This window comes from Cupressus sempervirens, chromosome 4, assembly GCF_028749045.1.
Source record: "Cupressus sempervirens isolate cs-2001-9-10 chromosome 4, ASM2874904v1, whole genome shotgun sequence".
Lineage (NCBI taxonomy): Eukaryota > Viridiplantae > Streptophyta > Pinopsida > Cupressales > Cupressaceae > Cupressus > Cupressus sempervirens.
In genome coordinates, this window is record NC_143121.1 from 182,827,407 (window position 1) to 182,848,992 (window position 21,586).

General features: G+C 33.3%; 1 protein-coding gene across 1 annotated transcript in view; it reads left to right on the top strand.

Annotated features, from left to right (window-relative positions):
- LOC149560586 (uncharacterized) overlaps positions 1-20,695 on the top strand; it is a 56,918-nt gene extending 36,223 nt beyond the window's left edge. Inside the window, exon 2 of the mRNA XM_089827643.1 lies at positions 19,616-20,695. Coding sequence (XP_089683769.1) covers positions 19,616-20,685 — 1,070 coding nt within the window. The 3' untranslated portion in view covers positions 20,686-20,695. The remainder of the gene's footprint in view (positions 1-19,615) is intronic.
- Positions 20,696-21,586: the final 891 nt, after the last annotated feature.

The window sequence follows — 21,586 nt, forward strand, 5'->3', positions numbered from 1 at the left end:
AGCTAATATGCTTTGCATATTAGCTCAAAGAGGGGCATTTGTAGACACCCAAAAATTGGCAAAGACCCGAGTTACACAATTTTGATCAATAAATGCAAATCAAGGAGAAAATTAGAATAAACACAATAGACTTTCAAATCAAAAATTACATTAGGTCTTTAATTATCTATCAAATCAACAAGACCTAAATCAACTTTAAAAGAGGAGAAAAACTATTCAAAAAAGAAGAAAAAGGCAAAGTATTGAGAATAAATAAGACATTTATTAAAACAATAAAGTCATTTATCCTCACAAAAATGAAAATCTCCCTTTTTCATTTAAAAGAATTAGAAATATCCTCAATTATCCTCAAAACCAAGTTTGTTGGACTCTTCCTCCTAGTCTCTTATGATATATTTTCAATTTCACTTGAAATCCCATTAGTCAAAGGTGAAAATCCCAACTCTTATCCAGACCCCTTCCAAAATCCTATAAATAGGAGGCAAATCCAAGATCCAAAGGACCCGAAGTTTTTGGCATCTACACTATACGCACATTTTGATTCATCATTTTATCATTGTCATTCTAGCAAGTTCGTAGCATTTTAGCATTGTTTTTATGATTATTTAGCATCATTTATTACTTATTAGCTCATTGCATGTCCATTTTGATAGCATTCTAAGAGTAGTTTTCTACGTATAATCTGCATTTTTTAGTCGTAGATCTTGCATGCATTCTTGTAGATCTACATTTTAGGCATACTCCCATTCTAGAACTATCATTGAGATGTTGGTCTAAGAGATGTCTTAGTAGTTGTAGTTAGGGAAACAAGAGAAGCTCATAGAGATTTCATTTTGATGATGATATCTTGGGTTCAGTCTAGTTCGTTGTTAGTCTATCTGCATTCTACATTAAAGTTTCATGAATATGCAATTATACCATGTACAATATATTGTACTAAATTATTTACCTTAGGTATGTCTGAAAGTAGAGTTGTATTGTGCCACTATGTAGGATATTTTGATTAGCACATGTGATACAATGCACCTTGTCTTCATAAGTATCTTTGGTTAGAGGAATCACGCCTAGTTTACCTATAAGATATTCTAGATTCACTTCTTTGTCTTGAACTATTTCTCTCAAGTAGTGATACTTGATAACAATGTGCTTTGTCTTAGTGTGCATCACTAGTTTCTTTGAAATATTGATAGCACTTGTGTTATCACGATAGATAACCACTAGATTTATAGTTTATTCTTTCATACCTTTCAGCAATTGCTTGGTCCAAATTATTTTTGAATAGTTTACTGTAGCTGCCACATACTTGGCTTTAGCTTTTGATTGGAAAATACAATTATGCTTCTTTCTTGTCCATGACACCAATCTCTTTCCTAGAAAGAATGCTCCTCCACTAGTTCTTTTTCTATCATCAATTTTTCTTGCTCAACCTAAGCTAGCAAAAACCTTTAGTTCAAATCTATCACTTCTCTTGTAATATAATTGTAGAAGTTGAAAAAACCAACTTCATAGTTTGCCGAAAACACCTACATACAAAATAACTTGTTGCTAGAAGGAAACCAAAGAGGAAAAAACAAATCTTGGAAATCTTAGTGGAGTGAGAGAAAAAATGTATTCCAAGATAAGAAATAATTACAAGCATTTTACCTTAAAGGAGAACAAAACCCTAAAATTGGAAAAACTAGGTTGCACATTATAATTAATATAAAATATTATTTATATGCACCTACAAGACAAATTAAGTAAACTAGAGTAACATACAACTTAATTCATTAAATCAAAGTGATATAATTAATAAGTGTAAAAAAATAATTGCTAGATAATAACCCCCCTAAAGTGAAGCTCAGGAGGTAAGCTAACCTAGTCATAGCTATGAAAGTAGGAAAATGGGTCTTGGCAACAAGGCTTGATCAAGTACCCAAAATAAGGAAATCTCTATAAACTGAAGAAATAGAGAAAAACCAATGGGAAAAACCCTACTCAAAGAAGAATAGAACAAACATGCTAAAAAAAAATGAAAGAAGGCCTCAACAAGACCCCCCAAGGACAAATTTTGTAACCTCAGGCATAGAATGCAACTGAAGATAGCGTGGTGATGCAAAAGGTTTGGTGAAGATATCAAAAACTTGCACATTAGTGTGAATATACTCCAAAGAGATAACACCATCCTAAATATGCTAACAGATGAAATGCATATGAAGCTCAATGTGTTTAGTACATTAATGCTCCACTGGGTTGTAAGAAATATGAATAGCACTCTAATTATCACACCAAAAAATAGTGGGACGATTAGGAGGAAAACCAAACTCAATCATCAACTGTTGAAGACATAAAATTTCTTGACTAGAATGCACTATTTATCTATACTCAGCCTTTGTAGATGAAAGTGTGTGAGCATTCTACTTCTTGCATGACCAGGTGATAGGACTAGAGCCAAGAAAAAAGACAAAGCTACAAGTAGACTTTCAATCATCAACATCACCAGCCCAATCTGAGTTAATGAAGTCAATAATGTGAGGAGTCTCACATGTGTAATGAATGTCATACATAAGTGTGCCTTGAATGTATCTCAAAATATGCTTCACACCTTGCCAATGACTCTCATGAGGCTCATGTGAAAATAGAGAGACAAAACCAATTGCAAAGGATAGATCACAATGAGTATGTTTCATGTACAAAAAACTTCCAACCAACTACCGATACAATGTAGGATCCATTGAAGGAAAAGTGCAAGAGGTAGACAAGGTAACACTTGACTGAAAAGGTGTGGGAGTAGGCTTGCAATCAAGCATGTCAAACTATTGAAACATGTCAAGAGCATACTTCTACTAGTAAACAAAGATCCTAGAAGAGGACTAAACAATCTATAGACAAAGAAAGTAGTGTAACAAACCAAGATCAATCATCTCAAACTATTCCATCAATGTGCATTGAACATCCTGAATCATAGAGGATGAGCTACCTATGAGGAGAAGATCATCAATATATAGCACAAGGATCAAAACCTCATCCTCATGACATGAATGTATACTATAGAATCAAAATGGCAATAGGTGAATCCTAAAGAAAGTAGAAAGGAGTCCATCTTCTCATACCAAGCCCAAGGGGCGTATTTGAGACCATATAATGAGCATCGAAGTCTAAAAGCCAAGGAGGAATCTTACACAAATCCCTAAGGTTGTTCCATGTAAATCTCCTTAGTAAGACCACCATGCAAGAATGCACTCTTCACATCCATCAAAAAAATGGGCCATTAGTAAGAAGTTACAATGGATAAGACAAGGCGAATAGAGTTCATCTTGGCCTCTCAATGTAATAAATACCCTGAACCTATGAAAAACCCTTCGCAACAAGATTTTCCTTGTACTTATCAATAGAACCATTAATAAAAAACTTGGTCTGATATAACCATTTGTAGTGTACTAACTTTCTTCCCTTAGGAGAGAACAAAGATCCCAAGTATGATTCTTAATCAAAGAACAATACTCCTCCTCCATGGCACCATCCCACTCATTATGTCCTCTCATCATTGCAAATGTCTGAGGATCACTACAAATAGCATGAGTTAGAATACTAGAACCCAAAATATGAGACCGAGTGTGATAGGAAGTGGAAGGGTCACCAACTAGAGATCCTATAGCCTTAACTATAATAGGAGCCCATTTAGGGATCTTTGGAGAATCTTGTGGTGGAGGTAAAGGTGGATCACCAAGATCATCATCCTCATCATCTAGAATAGAGACTGGAAATAATGAAGGAGTAGTGGTAAGTAAAGTAAACTCTGAAGATAGGGTATCTATTGCAAGAAGGCTCTCATCAAACTACACATCTTGTTGAAATAGAACCTCTTTGGAATTAGGATCAAACAACCTATATGCCTTAACATCCTTGCAATAGCCAAAAAAATTGAGGTGTCAGCTCTTCCACTCTATTTCTCTCCTCTAAGGATTGGGTACAAATGCCCATGCTTCACTACCAAAAACTTGGAATGAAGATACATCAGGCTTGACATAAGACCAAACCTCCTTAGGATTCATATGTCGAATTACCTTGTGAGGCATCCAATTCTGAATATAGTTGGCACAATTGACTACCTCTACCCAAAAAGACAAATCCATGGACTTGGACTATATCATACAATTAGCCATCTCACAAATTGTTTAGTTCTTTCTCTTTGTCACACCATTCTGCTAAGGGGTGTAGGGAACTAAAAACTAATGTTGAAGACCATGTTCAGAGAAAAAATCCTTGAAAGCTTGGTCCACATACTCCACCACATTATGTATGTGTAACCACTGAATAGAAAGACTAGATTGCTTCTCCATAAATTTCTTGAAGACTTGAAATGAATCAAAGACATCATACTTGTACTTCAAAAAGTACACCCATTTGCACCTAGAGAAGTCATCAATGAAAGTAAGCACATATCTAGCACTAGAAAAAGGAGTGGGAAATGATATGAGGTCACTATGAATCAACTCCAATGGTGCTAAAGCATGAGTAGCTCATCCATGAGGAAAAGGATCCCTATGTTGTTTGCCAAGAGCACAACCCTGACAAACACCATTAGTGCAAGAAATCTGGGGAAGCCCAAGAACAATTGCCTATGTGCTCATTTACTAAAGTTATTTGTAATGGACATGGCCTAAATGCTCATGCCAAAGTCTACTCACTGAATTGGCATGTGCTACAAGAAAAGAACCTATGCAATTAGAAGACTCAAATCCATCAAATTTGTATAGGCAAGATGCAAAGTTGACACTCCTAGTAGCCACTATCAAACTAGAATCGTGTAAGCCCAAAATAACCACATCATGTGGTGAGAACTCAATTGTCTTACTAGAGCCAAAGTGGAAAATCTAATAAATTAACAATAGGTTCGTTGAGATGTAAGGGACAAAAAGAACATCCTAAAGAGAACCCCCCATTAATTAAATAGAACTAGAACCCAAGACCAAAAGATGTGATGAGTTCCCAATAGTAATCTGTGAACTAGCACAAGGAGAAAATGAAGTGACCAACTACTGAGTGTGACTCACATGGTGAGAGGCACCAAAATCAAGAAACCAAGTAAACCTAGAAGTTAGTGCTCATGTAGTAAGAGCATGACCTTTCCCTATAGGGGGGGTGAAGACTTAGGAGAAGAAATGTGATGCTCCTACATGGCTTATTCTAAAGCCTCCAAATGTTTCCAACACCTAGAAACAAGATGTCCATCATTTCCACAAAAAATATAGGTCTCAACTAATTTCTTCTTAGTCTTGGAGGAAGACTCAGTAGACTTCAAAGAAGATTTACCCTTGGAAGGGTTAGCTAGAGGTTTGGAATCAATTTTCTATGTATCTTTCTTCTATTTGGATTTCAATTTTGGTTTACCTTGTAAAGACTGAGAAACTAATGCTTGATTGGAAGAGCCAGAAGCATCCATCTATTCGATCTTTTCCTATTCCCATGTCAATCGATCATCGAATGTCTCAAAAAAAAGGCATGGTATGTCTGTTGCCCAAAGCATCCATAGTGGAGTAGAAAGTGGAAGAAAAGATCTAATACTATCCTCTCAACTTTGAGAGTATAAAAAAATACACTCATTATCACTCTTCAAATTTTTATATTTCTTCTTGCTAAGAACTAGTTGTGACTTGAAAGAAGATTCAATACTAGTAGGTGTGTAGTTATCAAAATTTGACATCTCAAAAGTAGTAACTCTACCAATTACACCTTTTAAGGTCAAGTTGTTACCTAGTGTGCATCTCGGTTCTTGGATTACAGAGACTCTAATGACATACATAGGGTGTAGAGTCCTCAATACCTTACTTATCACTATTTCATCTATGATTTCTACATTTGCACCTCGAATAGCATTAACAACCTCTTTAACTCTTATGTAGTATTGTACAATGTTCTCACCTTCCATCATTCTCATGTCATCACATTTACCTCTTAGACTTTTTGATTTGGCCATTAGGACATTCCCATTACCTCCATATATGGTCTTCAATCCATCCCACATTTTCGTTGCAGTGTTACAATCTTTTAGGTCATCAAACTTCACATATCTTAGGGTTGAGGAAATCTCCAACATTACTTGGTTGTCTTCTAGCTTATGTTTCATTTGTTCAATAGTTAAAGGAGTAGTTTTAATCTTTATATGTTCATTTCTCTGAAAATTTGACAACAACATCATTGATACTATATATGTGCAGCTTCCTCAAGTTATGTCATGTAGGAAAGCTTTTCTTGTTCAGCTTGGGTACATCTCTCTTATGAGTCATGATCTTTATCTTTAAGTATCTTCAAAATTTTCTTTGTAAGTACTCATCTCTGATACCAATTGTTAGAAATGTTTAGAATAACTGAGAGGGGAGAGTGAATTAGTTACCCGAACTTGAACAATTAAATAATAAGCATTCATTGTTCTGCTTTTATTGTTGGTGCTTAGTCTCTACTATAAAAATGTCATAAACATAACTTACATTTCATGATGTAGACATTATCAAATGTAAAACACATAAACAATTCCTCATAGTTTTGACTCTAGAATTTAATGTGGATCCCCAATTTTGAAAAAACTACCAACAACATATCACTCTTTTTCACTCTTTCAAAGTGAGCCCTATTAGGATCCAACCCTATTAAAGGTTACAAAACACACTATCAAATGTAACCTTGTTAAAGGATTTCATCGCCCTATTAAAAGTGGTCTTGTTTGAGGACTTTGATCATTCCATTATAATGTCACCTTGAACTAAAGGATTTACATAAATTGTTAAGTGTTAAAATGATTGTTAGGTCAAACTCTATTTAAAAAGTTTCAATAAAAATTGTTTACAATGATAAGAAAGAAAATAGTAGGTTTTGATCTGCAATTACAACTCACTTTCACAGATTTGGATCTTTGTTTGGTCCTTATGCTAGTTTATTGATAAGCCTTTCATTGACATCTTTGATCTTGATTTTGTTTCACATCCTTCAACCAATTAGCTCACTCTTCTCAAAAGCACTTAAACCTTCTACTCTAATTCACTTATCAATAACAAAATCATATCTAAAAGCTTTCTCCTTCAGCTTCACATTCACTCACACACTTATGTATCTCTGATCCACCTCTGTATGTATGTTCCTTATAAACTTGCACTTCATTGATGTCCTAGTTCCGTCATAATTTGTTCAACTTTATGCCTCTTTAAATAGGTAATTCTTTCTTTACCACTTTTCATCTCCGCCATAGATCTTAGGGTTTATGATCAAGCTCAACTTGATTCATTATATATGTCCATCTTCTTGATCATCCTCTAAAGACTTCTCTAGAATCCATCTGTTATTTATTTACCTAACCTTCACCTTGAATTTAATGATTCAACTCATTAATCTTATCTTCAACACAATTTACATCTCCCAAGAAATAAAATATGTCGACTTGATCTCATGATTTTCTTGAATTTATTTTCTTACTGTTACTTGGTCGATGCTAGTACTTGGTCAACACTAGATTTTCTTGGCACTAACTATAACTTGGTTGACTCTAGCATTACTTGGCATTCCTTAGCATTTTACTCTTTTGCAAAGCTTATCTTAGCTTTCTTGACATAAACAATTAGTTTTCTCTATCAAAGTCTATCTAATCAAATGTCCATTGTAAGTCCCTTTTCATAAATTCAACCTTTCCTTAAGGTTCTATTGTTATGATCAAATTCTAAAATCCTCTTCATCAATCAAATAGATATGACATTTAGATTAGGTAGCAATATGTCTCATCAATAGATATGACATCAATGACAAAACAAAATTTGTTCAAATTGTATGTTTACAATACCCTTATCTTCTAGAAGGGTGAGAAAGGACTCATCTCCAAAATGGCTATTCATAAGCTACATAGTGGAATTAGGGAGAACTATGCAATGCACAAGGCCCAAAGAGATGGTGTCAGCAAGTAGAAAACCAAACCCTTCAATGACCAAAATATAAAGAGAAGGCACTAAAGGATAACCTTTCCAAATAGATCTATACAGACAAAAGGCTTCAAATTGTCAACCATTTCTAGTAACACAAGAAGAGGTATCTCCAAAAGGAATCTAAACTTATTGTAGAAAAAAGGGCCAAACCCTAGGGCTTGAAGCATGGCCAAAATGAAAGGTCATTCAATCTAGTCATGGGCTTTAGCAAAGTCAATCTTAAGAAACAAGCAATGTTGTTTGGACTAATAAGACCATTCCATACCTTTCCAAATAGAAATGATACTATCCATAATATATATGGATTTGATGAAACCAATGTGTTCAGGATGAACAATCTGTGGTAGAAAATGTTAGATTTTAAGGGAGAGAGCCTTGATAATTATCTTGTAGGAAATATTCAACAGTGTGATGGGCCTCCAATTTCATATGTCCTCAGGATTTCCAGATCTAGATATGAATTTTATATTACTTTTATTAATTATTTTGCCTAAGGAATGAGTAATATATGCTTCTTGACAGACCTGATATAGATTAGGGCAATTGTCCTCCCATAGGGCTTTGTAAAATTCACTAGGGAAGCCATCACACCCGGGGGCTTTATCATCAGCCATGGAGAAGAAAACTTTCGTGAGATCAAAAAGTGTAAGAATTTGATCACAAGAGGCATATTTCTCTACAGAAAGCCTATTAGGAGTGACGAAAATGTAGGCTTGTAAGGCATGGTCACATGTAGCAAAGGTTCCCTACATAGCCAAAACATTCTCATAATTATGTACAAAAGCCTAAAGGATTCTAGGTAGGTCAGAAAGGACCTACTAGTCTTCCCTAATATGCTTGATCCACACTGTAGAGTAGTGAGCTCACACAACATTGAAAATTTCTTTTGAAGCTTGATCACCAACCTCTAGCCAGTGGAGACAAGCTCTGATCTGAGCTCCCCTAGCAGCATAGTAGTCTACAACTTATTTCTAGTGACAAAGAATTACAAGATGCACCTATAAATCCATGTCAAATAGATTTATGGATAGAGCTTCTAAGGTTGTACAAAGATCATTAGTGGTAGCTTTATAAGATCTTATGTGGTACATGGCCAATTGTATCCCATAAATGTGAAGAAATCATGCAATATAGAGGATGACATCTTTCCACCATTGAATCCACCGAACAAAGGTTTGAGGCCTAGGCTCAAGATTTTAGACATGAAGAATGTGGGAAACAGTAGATGGATGGGACAAAAAGGAAGTATTCAGAAAGAACTAGGTTCTGAAAGGATGGGGTTGACTTGTGTGCCAGGTGATGGAAAAGAGGATTGGGTAATGATCTAAAAATGTCACATCTAGCAAAGGGGTGATGGGAAAGCATGGTTGTGTGAAAAGGAAAAAAAGGGCTGAGTCAAAAGTTTGGCATTGTCCAGTCTCTTTAAAACTCTGTCAGACTCATCTCAAAAGTTAGACCAAGTATGCCAAACCTCACAAAATGAGCGATGGTTAACATTGCGATAAAAAATGACCAGCTTGTTTTGCATGTAAAACTAGGCTTCTCTTTCACATGCTCCCCTTTGAAAAGGAAAAATCCCTTCCTTATTAGTATACAACTAAACCATATTGAAGTTCCCACAAAAAATCCCAAGTGGTAGGTGGAAAATGATCTACTAATCAATGTCATAGGTGAAAACTCTCTACAACACCATTTAGGGAATAGATATTAACAATAACAAAAGAATGATTCTGAAAAGATAGAAAAATCCAAACAATTCTCTACATGGGGTCAGAGCCATGTGAATTAACATAAATATACAATCATCAAAACATAAACAAAAAAAAAATAGAAACATTTATAAAATAATATAATACATATTTATCATGCATATATATTATGCATTTTATAAAATCACATTTTTGCATATTATTAGATAAAATAATAAGTTGGCTATAACAAGTATTGGCAGTTTACTAATAAATTTATTTGTAATATTGATAGTTCTCTAAAATTTTAGCCTATCAATTCATATGGTCATACGATTTTTCAACCTATTATGTATGGTTAAAAAGTGCAAACATGGCCAATACGGCTATCAAGTTCTAGGCCTGCAACCACCTACACGAACTATGACCATTGTATCTCTTCTTCGAAGATGTCTTATAGTTTTGAAAAGTAGCTCAAGTGCGATATTTTTTTTGACACTACCAAATATCATTCAACACGTGCAAACATTGGCTTAACTTAGGCAATATGACGAGTCAAAGAAGACTCGAGAATACAATCATTGTGCCATCAATAGGATTTGACTCAAAACATCTGAATCTGAAACATTATCAACAACTTCCTTTGCCCATTCCTTATCCTTGTCTCTCTTTCCATATCCTTTCCTTTCTTTACCATTTCTCAATGGACTCACAATCAATTTAAAATCAAGACCACTCTGAATGAGATCACCTATAAACAAGCTTTCATGCTTGCCAACAATGCTGCCCAAAATACCATGAGTAGAGTTGCAAAAATTCATCTAGATAATTTGTGTGAAAGTGTTGAAATTGAAGAGGCTAATACCCTCTAGTTTCATACTACTATTGCTGTGAAATCTCAATTTTATGTCGGCTTGGAAAACTCTATTTGGAATATGAAGGAGCTTTTGCATCAATGAAAATTAAAGGTCAAAATCATAAGATAGGTCTTGAAACTTAGGAATCATCAGAGTGGATACTCAATTTCATGATAATAAATCACACAAAGGTATTTTATTTTCATCTCCATAAATAAAGCTCTATCCCTTGGAGGGGCTATAAGTTTGGCTGTATCAATCAGCCAGCCTTAAACAACACACACTAAGGAAGAAATTAAGCTTGGAAAATTAAGTCAAACTTTGACTATTTAACACTTTTACTCTAGGAATCAAGCCTTAGTGTGTGATGTTTAAGCCATTCACTACGGATCCTGAAAGGAAATAGCCCTCAAAATAGTTGGAAGAGACATGTATATCGAAAACCTTCTTGCTCAATAACATGATAGATCTTCACCTTGAATCAAACATGGTCTTTTAGTCTCATAAGAGATGGATTCATGTTGAATCACTACTCGTGAAACATGGGTCAATGATTTTGACTCAAAAATCACATAGTTAAATCCTAATAGTAATATCAGAATTTGACTTGTTGTGGAAATTATCTCCTACTTATCAATTCATGACCTTAAGGGGCTTTCTAATGAATGGTTCATAAGGCACAACACTTGATGAAGGTTTTGCAAATGGGGTTGCAAGCTTTGGGTTTAACTACGGAGGAAACTTCGTAATCAAGCATGATCAGGCTATAGTAGTACTAGGATGGGTGACCTCATAGGAAGTCCCAATGCTTCACTCTTGCGAGCATCACCTATATCCAATGAGTTCTAAGTGTTCCATTTATTCTCATGAGATATGGATTCATGTTGAATCACTAATCATGAAACATGGATCAATGAGTTTGACTCAAAAATCACACAGTTAAATCTTGATAGCAATATCACAATTTCACTTGCTGTGGAAATTATCTCCTACTTATCAATTTATGATCTTAAGGAGCTTTCTAATGAATGGTTCATAAGGCACAACACTTGGTGACATTTTTGCAATGGGGTTGCAAGCTTTGGGTTTACCCATGGAGCAAACTTTATACTTAAGGGTGCTCAAGCTGGAGTAGTATTGAGATGGATGACCTCCCAGGAAGTTTCAATGCTTCACCACTATGAGAATCACCTAGATTCAATGAGTGCCAAGTGTTCCATTTATTATCATGAGAGATAGATTCATGTTGAATCACTACTCAAGAAATATGGGTGAGTTTGACTCAAAAATCACACAGTTAAATCCCAATAACAATATCAAAACTCTCTAATATATTATAGAAATCTCATGGTTCTAATATTTTTAATTTACAATCTATTAGATTTGGTTGGCCTCAAATGCAGGATAAAACCTTCATTTTTAAACTCATGTCTTCTAAACTTATCTAATGTATTAAGAGTTTTATAGGAAGGATTTTTTTTTATTGTTGGAATAGAGACCATATCTATTGCATTGGAATTGACAATGGGTGAAATGCTGAGAAATCTCCATATTGCAACAAAAGTGCAAGAATAAATTAAGTTTGTAGTAGGAAAACACCATGGAGTATGAGAATCTAATCTTCCTAGCTTAGAATATCTATAGTGGGTGGGTAAAGAATCCTTAAGACTACATCCCCTAGTCCCATTGTTGGTGCCATGTGAGTCTATAAAAGCTTACACTATGGGAGTTCAAGGATTTGTTTGCTTGCAAAGACAAGGATTATGGTGAATGCATGGGAAATTTCAAGAGATCTAGTTATATGGGAGGATCCCTAGACATTTAAGCCATAAATATTTATAGGAAAATATATTTATATAAAATGTCAAGATTTTGATATTCTTCCTTTTGGAGCAGGAAAACTAAGATGCCCAGGGGCTCTAATGGCTAGGGTACTGTAGAGATCACTTTAGCTAAGATGATGCACTACTTCCACCGAAGGGTTGAAGGTGATCCATCCTGGCTTAACATGAGTGAAGCCTTTGGAGGTGCTCTTTCTAGAAAAGAGAACATTTTTGCAGTTCCTAGACTCAAAGTGTCTAGTCTCTGCTAACATTTCTCATTTGTTTCAATTATGCTCATGTTTACCATATAATAAGAAGCCTACTTTTTAGAGAAGTTGACAGATTTAGGGCTCCACCTCTAGGAAGCAGCTAGTAGATTGATTCAACAATTATTCATTGAGCATATTTCCTTTGTTTGGCCTCTTCGTCACAATCTCACAATCAAGCTCTTTTCAATGTTGGGAACAAAAACCCTTTGTTATGTTGTAAAAACTTCTTAATTATTTTCCAAGTCCTCCATGGATCTAACATCATGTGCAAATATATATATATATATATATATATATACACACACACACACACACACACATAAAACATTGGGTCATTTCAAGATAATTAATGATGCAACTATTTCAAAGATGGTACAACATGTTGGTTTATGTTTCTAATCTCTAAATCTTGAGATTTCATTATCTACAAATGCCTTGGAGAATCCTTAGCACTTTAGGAATTACAAGGAAGCTAGGGGCACATCCATGTTAACAAGGTTGTGCCTTGATATACTCTCTTTATAAAATTTAATAGTTTGGTCACTTCTAAATAATCTTCACGTATTCAATTTTTATGAAATAGATAACATTTCCTTGTGTCGTGCAATACCATCATGTCCATCTCTCTCTAAATTAATATTTTCTTTGTGTGTTGGAGAGTGTAGATATCTTCAGTGTAAAGTTATATATAAAATAAGAATGACCTAGTTGTAGTTAAGTGACTTGGAAGATAGACACATCTAGAAGTCCAATATCTAAAAAGTGGGATTCAATTTTAAGAGACAATGAATCAACCAAGGCTCTTGCATTGGAAGGAATTAATGTTGTCGGTTAAGATCACTATGGTGTGATTCATTTTAGAGGCAAGCTTCTTAATCTAAGAAAGTATCACATTTAAAAATTATGTAAATTTAGGAGAGTAAAAATATAAAATAAATTCTTGGTCTACAACACAATAAGTATATGAAAATATTGTTTATCTTTAATATATGGTCATCTCATGATAATGATAGATCAAGATCATGATGGTTATTATATCAAGGGATTTCTTATCAACTTCATACATCATAACTGGTCATCTCAGCCCAAATAAATTCATTCCTTGTGGAATTTATCACTCCTATTATTATGGAAACACTTAGGAATGGAAATGTATATTTTCCTTTTACACCCTTCCTGAGTATGAATCTTGGAGAGAGGCAATAATAAGTGGATCAATATTAGGTTAGACCATAAAGCACTGTAAGGGTCTAGGTACTACTACATCCATTGAAGAGGGAAAAGGGTATTTCACTAATCTAGAGAATAAATAAATTGTATGGGTTAGTGAGGAAGATGGAGATGCGATTGAACTAGCCTTTAGCAAGAAGAAGATAGAGGTAAAAAAAAATTGGTTGAGCTAATTTAAGGCTGGGATGTATTTGGACTAGTGTGAAAACCTTATCTCTTATAAGGATTCTATGAATAAGGGGCTCATCTTGTTTTTGAGGGATGATCTACAAAGATCTATTACATTAATGGTTGATGGCTTGAAGCAAGGGAAAACAAAAATTTTGTTTTGGTTCTTCAAAATTAATTTTGTCAAACAAGAAAAGTTTACTTAATTGTCTAGATATGTTTGGAGTATTCTACTTACCATCATGGCGAACATATCCTTTTGACCAAAATTATTAGAATGGCACAAGACTTTGTTGGAAGTAAAACCATCAATATTTTACTTCTAGTTGGTCAATTTGAAACTAGAATTTTGGGTGGTAAGGATGTTGCAAGTCCTTAATATTTGAATACATGCTTGTCACATATAACATGCTTCTTGTTCCAAAAAGAACATAATATTCTCATGGATTATTTGGGGGAAGATGACCAATCTATTGAACTAAAATGGTATGTTCCAATCATACAAATAGTAGTCTTGAATGGAAGTGAAGGAATTAGAACGGGTTGGAGTACCTTTGTGCAAAATTATAATCCTAGGAATATTGTTGCAAATGTAAGAAACTTGATTAATGATGAACCAATAAAGCCAATGGAGCCTTGATACAAGTATTTTTATAGCTACAAAAGAGAATGGTGTGACCTATACAATCAAGTATAGTAGGTTTTTAGTCCACCGCTATATTTTTTATATTAATTATGGGTATATATAATCTATTGACTATAGGTCTAAGAGTTTTGATTCTGTTGATAGTGACTTTGTCACTAAGTCAGTGTATTCTAGGCCGGTCACCCAAACGTTGACTTCTTTTCAATATAAAAAATAATGGCTTGAACCTTGGTTGGCATAATAATACAACTACCACATGACCACCACACTATATGGTAAACCCTTCTTTAAGAATAATTTTTAAAATGAATAAGAAATAAATTATTAGACATGAAAATTACCAACAAATTATTGTTTGGTTGTACCTTGTTTCCATGTCATTGATACTAACTTTTATATGTTCAATAATATATCTAAGGAAAGTGGGAGTTCTCAAGACTTTACTTTAATAATTGATAAAAAAATAACTATATATTATAAAAATTAAAGTCTTGATAACTCTCAAATTAATAGCTAATTTAATCACAAGATAAAATAATTTTTAAGTTGATAGGCTTATTCTTAGGAGGATGCTCATCAGAATGTTTTGATAGTCTAACATTGTCAAATGCTAAGAAAATGAAGATGTTTCAAGAAAAATAAAGAAAATTGAACATAGGATTATCATTGGTAGTGCATGCATGACGATAAGATTTTGAAGAAAAATAGGATTATGGGAATTCACTTTACAAATCCTTGTCCCTTTAAGCATTCATGCAATGCATACCTTTCTAGACACTTGCCTTATTTTAGGCATTTAAATTATTATTTGGATTTACACAAAACCCTCTTGCATACAAGTTTCTAATTTTCATCCATCAACCTACAATATGAGTAGCTGCAATATGAGCACCTACAAATTTAATAGTGATAACTTATGTAGTGTCATACATTATATCCTTCTTGTAAATATATGTAGATATGCCCAATCAATTCAATATGATATTAAATGATAAAATTAGTGACCCTTGGAATACAATTGTTAGTCATTTACAAAATTAAAAAGATCCCATGGAAGAGCTATGTCTACCATTTAGAAATGAAACCCAACACAATTTAGAAAATGAAAGAAAAGTTTATTTGGTTTAAGTTAAAATGTACTTATTTATGAATTATTATTTTAATTATAGTTTAAACTAAACGTAAATTATATTCTAAACTATGCATAATTTTTAAAAGCTATTTAAAGTTTGTAATTTCATTTCGATTTTTTATTTTTTCATTGTATTTTTTTAGAAAATAGATTAATAATAAATATTTTACAAATCCAATTTAGCTAAAATTTGTAAATTTGTTCAAAGATGCTTTGTGGGTATGAAGAAAAATATAATAAATTTTGATTTTAATTACATATTTAAAGGTATATATACAATTTTTTGAAATACACTAGAAGAAAAATCAAACCAAATATCATTTCTTTATGACATGGTTTCTATTAAAATATAATAAACATTTAGAGAAATTTATTTAATATAATTCAAACATTTGATACTGTTAGAAAGTAAAACTTAGCATGCTTTTTGTTTTTATGCATGCTTCTACTGGATAAAGCTTCTTTTCTTAATGTGTAAGCTAACTAAGGAATGCTTATGATTTTTTCAATTTTATTCTCATTTTTCCTCTACTTTATTCTTTGAGGAAGCCTATATTATTGTAATCCCTTCATTATAAATAATGAGAAGTTCTATTTTTCATCTTTTGTTTTGAATTTTTTCTTTCTATAGTTGCATATTTTGTTCTATCATTCTAGCTAGATTATTTCTTGGTTAAGCTAAAATTTTACATGGTATCAGAGCTTGTGGTTTCTAGAGAGAAGAACAAATTTTTTTGTTGCAGGTATTGAAGAAACTCAGAGCTTTTGAAGAATGGAGTTTTTTGCCTTTTCTTTCTTTAAGCTATATTGCTATATTAAATGGAAGCTAAACATTCTACTTCATCTCAGAAGTAAAGACTTGCATGGAATAGTAATGGAAATAGAGATTGAACTGAATTATGTTGATCCATCATATGCAAGCCAAGATCATGCTCTTTTTGCATGGGTCTTGCCTTCATCTTCTTCTTATTGACACACAATTTCAATGGACCTGTCATGCCTTTCATTTTAAGATTTTGGAGGTTTTTCTACCATTAGTGTTGATGCTTCCTTGGTTCCACAGTTAATCAATTTTGTAGAGAACTGGCACCTATATTTTCATCTAGCAATTTATTTTTGCATGATTGAGTAGTGTCATTCGGGTCACTTGTATAGATTTATGTGTCATATGAATCCTTAACTAATAGATTTTTTTCCTTCTTTTGCCATCTATTTCATTTTTTGGATACTTCTATGTATATTATTGTCTTTTATATCTTTAATTGACAAATGTTTAGCCTACTTTTCCATCATCTCATTATTTGAGTAGTGTCATTGGGGGCACTCATGCATATTGATCCTAATTTTAATTATGATTTCAAAGGAGGTTTTTCATTCAACACTATGACAATTATCATTCGACAGTCATCCACACTTTTCTTGTGTATCAAAAGATGCTTTTCTAGTGCATATTTTGAGTGGGGCTTTGTTCCTACTTGGTTTTTCCCTCTTTCCTCATTCCTCTTTTTAGGTTTTTGTCTCCTTAGTTAGACTTAAGAGGGCATGCTAGAAAATAAAACTTAGTATACTTTTTATTTTTATGTATGCTTTTATTGGACAAAGCTTCTTTTCTTAGTGTGTAAGCTGACTAAGGAATACTTCTATTTTTTTTTCAGTTTTATTCTCATTTTTCCTTTGCTTTATGCTTTGAGGAAGCCTATATTATTGTAATTCTTTCATTGTATATTTTCTTATGAATTTTTTCTTCCTACTGCATATTTTGTTCTATCATTTTAGCTAGAGTATTTATTGGTTAAGCTAAAATTGTACATATACAATAGTTTTCCATATTTCTAGAAAGTAGTTTTTAAGAATTTTTCAAGTGACAATCCTTAGATTTCTTGATTGCAATACATCTATACTTTTCTTCTTAAAAAAATAATAGAATTAAAAATGGTTTAATCTCAATACTAAGAAGATAATTGTCTTACCTATTAGTTATATATATCTAAAGGATAATGAAACTATTTTTCAACTAGATAAAATTTATATGTGAAATTTTTTTAAATAAAAAGTAGAAAATAACAAAGAAATATCTCAGAAGTTATCTTAAATGTGGCATGTGTTGTGGTAAATTGTTCATATAAGCAATTGCTAATGACTATTGCACAATCAAAATATTTATTGTGGTTAATATTTTTAATAAAATGAACCATCCATGGCTGAAACTATTTTATGTCATGGCATCAAACAGCCTACTCAAAAGCATAACCTAATCTTACACTCCTCAAGAAAATCTATTTTATGTTGGCCTCTTTCTAGTTTCTTAGTGTTTTTCTTTTCTGCAATGTCAATTTTTCATTGATGAATTGTATAACATTATGATTATTACATGCATAACTTTAGTTTCATTTGATTTCACGTTGTGTGAGATTGTTTATAGTTGTGAAATCAAGGTTTAGGGTTTTGTTCTCTTTAATTCTTTACATTTCAATCTTTATTAGAATTTAAATCAAAATATTATATGAAACACAATAAAGACAAAAGAAAATATAATCAATATATCTATAATATAAAATAACATATTAATATTATAACATTATTTAAAATGTAATAATATTATATATAACATAATATATGTTATATAAGAATAAAATATTATTATTAACTAGAAAGTCATTGTGCATTTAATTCAAAACCTCATTAGTAGTTCTATTTGGAAGGACCGAATTTAAAAGTTTCTTTATAATGTTCCTTAGCAAGCTCTATTTCATCAAATTGAGGAGTTTTCTAGGAAAAAAAAATATCTCATGTAAGTATTAAAATTTAAAGGTATTAATTTCCAACAATGTTGGATAGATATTTGATCTTAACTTTTATATAATTATTTTAATTTTAAAATATATTATATATTAATATTTTTTAATTGGATGAACTACGACCTAAGGTCATAGTAATCATTATTAAATTATATATGTACAAATCATAGTCCAACATAATATAAACCTAATAAATTTTAAATTCAAACCAACCAACCTTAAATATGGTTATAGAATAAGATGAAATATTTTTACAAAGTGTTCATATTCAATGCATTTGTCAATTAGGCTAACCTAAATCAATTACTAGATTTCTAGGTATTTATTTTGTTTGGTTTTATGATAAGAGGATATATTGTGTGCATTTCAAAAGGATAGGTTGGCCATTTTATATAATATATAACAAATAGAGGGGTAGTGAGATATAGGACAGGATAAGGGGAGAGGCCAAGGAGAGTGAATAATACGAAGATAGATAAGAGATTTAGATCTAAAAAGGTTGATATTGATATAGATAAGAATGAAGAAAAGAGTGTATGCGTACATAATAAGAAAAATATAAATGAATGGATAGTGAGGTAGATAGGAAGAAGGTGTGAATTAGAGAGAGACGTATGGATTTTAAAATAGAGGCATATATAAACATAGAGCAAGGATTAGAGGAAAGATAGTGATGATGTTATAAAGATAATTTTGGATTATTGATTTCAAATGGATAGGTTGTCCATTTTATATAAAATGAATAATATGAAAAGAAATAAGAGATAAATTGGTGAAAAGTTTGATAGTGGTTCCCAGAAATGCTATTCTTGCGTCATACGAAGCTCTCAATCATTTTGCCTATAAACCCACCATGAGCTCTCTCTCAATATTCTTCAACCACATAGATCAAAGCTATAGCAATGAAATACTCCTAGACTACAGGTTCAAGAACCATCCGGTTTCTGGAAGGTTTATTAAATCTTTGGTCGATAGTTTTCGTTTTGCGAAAAGAGGATGGAGAGTTTCAACCCGACTGTAAAGAGTCGATTCGTTGTTGAAATCCCTAATCGCAGCTGTTGAACAAATTTGTTCATCTTGCCTCAAACAGCCCAAGGATCAACAAAATCAAGCCTTTCATCAGTTTTTAAGCACGCTTTTTAGGGGCGTGGAGTTGGTGAAATACTGTGGGAAAATAAGCCCTTCCAACGTATTTTGTAAATGTAGATATGCTTCACAGATACTGAACCTAGAGAAGGAGATCTCTGGCTTCGTGGTTTCTATCCCAGGTGACTTACTGCTGAATGCGAGAAAGCTTATCGCAGAATTGAAAGATGTATATAAGGAATTAAAACCTCCAGATGTATGTAGCACTCTGAATGAGACCATCTGTAAACAAGCTTTCATGCTTGGCAATGACGCTTGCCAAAATACCATGAAAAGACTGAAATTTTCAATCGTATGTAATTTGAGCTCTAAAAAGGCCACAATAAGAGGTCTTGGTGTTTCATCTTCACTCCCTCTGCTCGGGAGCATTCAGTTGCAGAATCTGTTTGCACCCACCAATGTGAAACAGAGCAAAGTAATGCAAAACTTGGATAGACTATCATTGAGCTTAAGCGAAGGGTTTGCAAATATTTCCACATTGAATGGTGCCAACATACAAGGATTTCATCCGGAGCACTGTAGCAACTTGGAGGAATTGCCCCCTGCTGTCTTTCAAATGTCCTCTGCTCAGATATGGTCTGTTACAAACTCCCATCTTGTTGAAAAGTTGCCATATGATCTCGGAAATCTGAGATCCTTAAGAACGCTAGGCTTTTCAGCATTACGAGGCCTGAAAGAGCTTCCAGCATCAATTGGGAAACTTGAGCAGCTTGAATTTCTAGACATTTCACTGTGTGAGCGCTTGAAAGAGCTTCCAGAAGAAATAGGTCAACTGAAGAAACTGAAACAGATTAACATGAGAGAGTGTTCTCGTTTGAGGATGTTGCCCAGAAGTGTTTGTGGACTTGTCTCACTGAAACATGTTATCTGCGATAAGAAGTTGGGGCATCAGTGGCTTCGAGCTAAGACATTTTCTATCCCTGAACTTAGAGTTGAAATTATGGAAGCTCATTCACATTTGGGTTGGCTAGATGACTGATTTCTCTTGTTGGTAAGTACTGTACATTGGAGGGATTTGGATAGTGTGGTCTCAAAGTGCAGTGAGGATTGCCCTGTGAGACTGGTTTCTTTGATTTCAGTCTCATGGAAACTCTGGCATCCAAACTTAGCTTAAAGAAAAAAACAGTTAGTGTTATATTAGTGGGTTTTATCTCCCTCCCCATGGTAATCAACGGAGACAGTTGTAAACCATGTTCATATCTCTCAAAACTAAGTGGTCTCATCGACCCTGGTTTCGTCAATCAAAGCAGAACCTCTAGTGGGACGGGAAAAACTTTTAAGCAAACAAACTTTTTAAGTTCTCCTAATGTGATCCTCCTATAATAATGTTTAGATTGATTGTCTAATTAAGGCCATGTTTGATTGAGATATTTTGTCAAATAATTCACCCGTCTCATCTTTGCTTTGACGTAGAAATCCATCTTTTATTTTATTCATATAATATCCATACCACATCCCGTAACTCTCAATATTTACATGGTATTAGCATGCTGACAAAACCCTAGAAGTCGTGTCTTATACCCCACGGAACGTGGAATGCTGAAGTTGGCGACATGCAGGTTTGTTGCTTTGGTCGAAGATGTAAACGATAATAATGGAAGACATGTGGATAAAGCCTTTGCACCATAATAATGGAAGATATGTGGATAACTCTTGCATGGGGTCGTATGGAGTAAGTAAAATGTACTATATTACATCAAAATTTGTTATATCATATCAATGAGGGTTAGGAGAATTCAAATAAAAAAATGCCAAATAGAAGTGATACTTCAGCACCTATTGGCCACCAAATATATAGGACTATTTTAATTATCTAACTGACTCGTTACATTGACTCTCAACTCTTTTCATACACTATTATTAATATGTTCCTGCCTCAT